Source organism: Octodon degus, unplaced genomic scaffold (assembly GCF_000260255.1).
Source record: "Octodon degus isolate 3935 unplaced genomic scaffold, OctDeg1.0 scaffold00044, whole genome shotgun sequence".
NCBI classification, from domain to species: Eukaryota; Metazoa; Chordata; class Mammalia; order Rodentia; family Octodontidae; genus Octodon; species Octodon degus.
Window position 1 is genome coordinate 9,468,445 of NW_004524620.1, and position 5,492 is coordinate 9,473,936.

Sequence of the window (5,492 nt, forward strand, 5' to 3'; positions counted from 1 at the left end):
TAAAGAACTCCTAGTTTTGCCATTTGTTTTACAGTGAGTGCCTAGTAACAACAAAACAGGAGGGAGTGGGACATGAACTTGGTTGCCCTTGAAATGCAAGGAAACAAAGCCAGGGCAGACTGCTAGGAGGGAAAGCGAAGAAGGAGTACTGTTAGCCTGGAGCTTTTTGTACTAAGGCTGGCTCAGCCGTTTATTAGCTATGTGATCTCAGGCAAATCCCCAAACCTTCCTGGGTTCAGACTTCTTGCCTGTCGTATAAAAAGTGGGTTTGGTCTCTATAGTCCCACTCAATTATAAGATTCTTTGTCTTAGCCCCTTTGTCTTGGTCTTTTTTCTTTTTTGAAGGAACCAAACACCACCTTTTAAAGGTGAAATAGTGTATGTAACTGCTGAAAGAAAGGCCCGACAGGTGTGATCACGAAGGAGGACTGTAGGAAGACTGTGTAGTGAAAAAAGATGGGGATAGTGTTACGGAATCCAATCCGTTGACCAACAACTTGAAAAGGGCTCAATGAATCGAGGAGTTGTCTGAGCAAGGAAAGCCAGCAAAGTGAAACTAGAATTCTGAAATACTGTCTTTACTCAACTTTTACCCTTAGTCAAGAGGGCGTTTAAATGATTGAAGAGACCTGGTGGCTGGTAATCTGCTGATTGCGTTAGTCTGGAAGGGGTGGAAGATGATGGTGTTTCCGGTAAATCACCCTTGTGTTGGTAGTTGAAATGGTTAATAAAGGCTATGTGCTCGGGGAGTTACAGGTTTTTTCTAGCAAGGGATAAATAAAACATAGAGGATGTGAGGTTTAATTTTTTCTTTTTGAGATAGCGTCCCAGTATGCACTTCAGGCTGGTCCTGAACTCACTGTGGTGCCCAGGCTGACTTCCAACTCTTGATGGTCCTCCTGCTTCAGCCTCCTGAGTGCTGAGATTACAGGCCTGTGCCACCACACCAGGCATGTTCGAATTTCTTTACAGGGCTCTAAATGGTCAGCCAGATGTGGATTGGAATTCTAACTCACCCAGTGAATTATTCTCATTTGCCCATGAGTTCTTCAATGCCTGGAGCTCTCAATTTTCTCATTATGTTCTAAGTAATCTTGTTAGAGTTCCTAGGTAGCTTGTCTGAGAGCCAGTGTGCTTAGCTGGAAAAGTGACTTGCCTGTCTTCATTCACCCCTCCTTTTTCTTCTGACCTTGCAAAGACAGAAATACATTGAGCGACTCAAGGATGCAGACATGAGGTAGGAAACGTATACCAGCAGTGGCTCTGACATTGAAAGTAAAATCTTCCTTCTGACTGAAACTTCCTGTTAGGATGCCCAGAACATTTGTTTTCTGGGCTCGATTGCCCTGGTAGCCATTTTTTACAAAAACAACTTATGCTGTGCAGAAGCCTTTTTGATTTGGTGCAGTCCTATTTGCTGATTCTCAGTGTTCTTCCTTGTGCAGTTTGTGTTCTTTCAGTAAGTCCTTGGCTATGCCTGTGCCTTCAAGAGTTTTAGCTATTTTACCTTTCAACAGGTTATTTTATTTTATTTTATTTTTTTTTACATCTTTGGACCACTCTGATTGCTGTTTTGTGTATGTTGAGAGAAATGGGGTCTAGCTTCAATGTCCTGTATGAAGAGTGATACATGTAACATCCTATCATCTATTTTTTTTTTTTTTTTATTTATTTGAGAGAGAGAGAGAGAGAGAGAGAGTGTGGTGTGTGTGTGTGGCCAGCTCAGCCCACCAGGGGGCGGGGCTGGCTGGCATGTGGTGCTGGGGGATTGAACCGCTGTCTCTGTGCCTTGCCAAGCCTGTTCCAAGTAGGTGCCCTAGACCACCGAGCCATCTCTCCTGCCCCCTATCATCTATTTTGATAGCAGTGATAAAAATCCAACCCTACAGCCGAAAGATTTATTTGTCAGTATATTAGCACAGAAAGCTGATTGAATTTTTTCCTTATCGCTGTTACAAGATGGCCTGTTTTTGACTCAAGCTTATAACAGTGGCATCTGGATTGAGAATCCCCTGAAGGCCAGAGTTACTTGTAGAAAACACCTTGACTCGGTAGTTTGAATGTGGAGAAGGGTGATCTGTATTTGAGAAACCTGTAGCAGGCAGCAGAAGTGCCTCTAGGGAGGCCAGAAGGCAAGGTCTCTCATGCTTCTGGCCAGGGTGAACCAGGTCTTAGAAATGGGTGGGAGGACCCTCAGTGGAGCTCCGGGATCAGCCAGCCTGAGAGTGAATCTTGACACTGTCACCTCCTAGATCTGTCACTCTTGTGCAAGTGACTGAATAGATTTAAATCTGCGCATCCTCATGTTCAGAGTAGAGTTAGTAACTGTATCTTCCCCTAGGGGTTGGCATATGGTGGAATAAAATAATCCATAGAAAGTCTTCAGCAAATCTCCAGAGAAGAGATTTTTTTGTTACAGTTGGAATGATGATGCAGATAGTAATTTTCATGTAGCAAATTGTTCATAAATATTGATCGATTGATTATTTTCAAGTGGGAGATAATGTTTAGAGTTATACCTATTGATGAAAAAGACTGACATTGTATGTCATCTGGAATTTTAAATTACTTATACAGTTAATTCAAGTTATTCATTTTAATTTTTTTTTTCTTTTTTTGGCAGAACCGGGGATTGAACTCAGATCCTTGCACTTGCCAGGGAAGCACTTATTCCACTGAGCCATCTCCCCGGCCCTCATTTTAATTTTTAAAAATCATTTTTTAAAAAATTTATTTGGTACAGGATCTTGCTATGAAGATTGGACTCATAGTGATCCTTCTGTCTCAGCCTCCCCAGCACTGGGCTTTTGGTGGTCAGCACTGGAGTTCCAGGGCTAACACAGTGTGTGATACTGGAGATTGAACCCAGGTCTTTATGCTTGCCAGGCAGGTGCTTAGACTGCTGAGCTATCTCCCCAGCCCTCTTCTTTTTTTTTTTTATGTCTTTGGAATAAGGTCTTTGAAAATTGCCATGGCTGAAATTATGAAAAATTGTTATGAAGAAAGATATTTTATATAGATCAGTAAAAATAATTTTCATAGAGGGGTTGGTGAGATGGCTCAGTGGTCTAAAGCACCTACTTGGAACAGGAACAGGCTTGGCAAAGCACAGGGACCGCGGTTCGATCCCCCAGCACTACATGCCAGCCAGCCCCGCCCCCTGGTGGGCTGAGCTGGCCACACACACACACACACACACACACACATAAAATTAAAAAAAAAATAAAAATAATTTTCATAGAGATATCTGCTGGTATATAACCAGGAAAGTGAATTTTTAAGTTTTTGTTCTGCCAGTGCCATGGACTTATGAGTGCTAACTTTTCTATTTCAGAATAACTCTCTTCTAGGGCTTACTGAATGGCAAAAGATGTTTCATTGGGTTGTTGCCTTTTTCTATTTTCTTTTGAGTCTCTTTGAATAAAAAGCATCTGAAATTAAAAAAAAAAAAAAGAAAATTACCATGGGGTCTTTGTTTGGGGGCACTTTGGTCTCTTTGCTTGCAGTGTTGCCTTCTAAATATCTCAGGTATGAGAAGGTTTTGGGGACCAAAATGTCTTTGGATTTCACTTTCTTTGGAACCTATTCTATGTGCTCAAGATAGCATACATATATATTTTTTCCATGTTCCAGAAAATCTCACTATTGTAACAGTTTTGAAAGATTAAAATCTAAAAGTCATTACTGTGTTCTTACAAGAAGGAACATGTTAACAACTTGTCAATTTTGCTTTTAGTACTTTTAAAAAAATTATTGTAGTTCAGGGTCTACAGCATCTCACTACATAGATCGGATAGTGATTCTATTTTCAGCCTCCCAAGCGCTGGGATTACAGGCACGCACCAACATGCCCAGTCTCAATCACTATCTCAGTGCGCCCTGGGTGTGGGGCTGGCACGGCACATTAGGGGATTGAACCCCAGCCGCTGTGCTCTGCCTAAGCAGGCACTTTAATCCTCTGAGCTGTCTGGCTCGCCCTTCAGTACTTTTAAAAGTAAACATAGCTCTTAAAATTACATTTTTTGTGTAATTTAAAAATTAACAAACAGGCCATAGATGAAAAATCACTCATATTCTCAGGATTCAAATATAAAACAGACGTCATATTATTTTTTAACAGACTGAAGTCCATCCAGTTTGAGAGCCATAGACATCTTGGACAATTTCAGTCATTAATAAAGAAGTGTACCGTTCAGAAATAGTGGGATATTTTTAAGAGTTGGAAGGCTTATCATGAATGTAAACACTTCAAACAGCGCTACTAGTGATACTCAAAGGTAAGTCCTCAGTCTCTTTTCTTTAGGTAAAAAATGCTTGTGGTTGCAAAGGACATGGAGAATTACGTTGCTGGTGAGGCTAAGCGTAAGAATTCTCATGGGGTGGTGTGTCAGTTAAATTTTTTTTTTTTTTAATGAGCAGAATATATTTATTGAAAGAAAGCTCCTGTCCAAGAGAGGGACAGGAGGGGGTTCCTGAGCAGGTAGTTCCCTGGGAAGCTGTCTCTTCCAGGGACTTTTATAGTGTAAAACCATGTGGGGCTAAGGTAGAGAGAATGGGAACTCGCTTAGGTGGGTGGGAGGTGGGACAAAACTCGCTTAGGTGGGTGGGAGGTGGGAGGTCAGCCAATGGGATTACAAGCACCATTGCTCAGGTAAAACTGATTAAATCCAGTATCAAATGGGCCAAATGAGTCACTAGCCCAACCCCCAACAGGAAAAGACCCAGTCCCGCATTCCAACCCCCAACAGGGAGAGACCTGTCCCGTATTCATGACCGCTTGCTATGTGACTTGCTTTCCCATTTGTGTCAATTAATCTTAACTGTCAACTTGACTGGATAACAAGACTCCTGGGGAGGTGACTACATCATGGGGCCTTATGCTCACTTAGCATATTAATCCACAAACTTTCAAAGCCCAGTGTGCTAATAGAAGGTGGGGCCTAGTTGGAGCATGGTTCTGAGTGTGGGTAATGAGATGGCCCAACCTGGATGTGGCTGGCACCACCCAAAAGGCTTGTGCCTTGCATGGGATAAAAGGGCTTTCTGCTGCCTGCTGCCTTCTGCCAGCCCTCCCATGGACTGTTTCTCCTGTCGTGCCACTCTGCCACCCTGCCCTGAGCCACCCCTCTGTAGACTGAAACCTCTGCAAACTGTGAACTGAAGTAACTCTTTCCTCTTCTGTCTTTGGGTTTTGGGTGTTTTGTCTCAGCAGTGCAAAAAGTAAGACCATGATGCTACATTTTGACCTGAAGTGTTTCCCCAGATTTCATGTGGTTGGAAGGCAACTGGACCATGGGGTGCTGTAATCACTGGTGGGTTCGTCCACTGCTGAGTGTGCCTTCAGCACGCGAATCTGACAGAAGAGGTGGTCACTAGGGTGTGATCTAGAAAGGCAGTTATCCTTTCCTGGCTGCTTCTCTTTGCATTCTGGCCTCCTTGATGTAAGCAGGTTGTGTCTGCTGTGCCCTTCTGCCATTTAGCATCCCAGCATG

General features: G+C 42.8%; 1 protein-coding gene across 1 annotated transcript in view; it reads left to right on the forward strand.

Annotated features, from left to right (window-relative positions):
* Ccdc171 (coiled-coil domain containing 171) overlaps positions 1-5,492 on the forward strand; it is a 533,698-nt gene that overhangs the window by 1,149 nt on the left and 527,057 nt on the right. The window contains exon 2 of the mRNA XM_023715854.1: positions 4,121-4,277. Within this exon, the coding sequence (XP_023571622.1) occupies positions 4,234-4,277 (44 nt within the window). The 5' untranslated portion in view covers positions 4,121-4,233. The remainder of the gene's footprint in view (positions 1-4,120; positions 4,278-5,492) is intronic.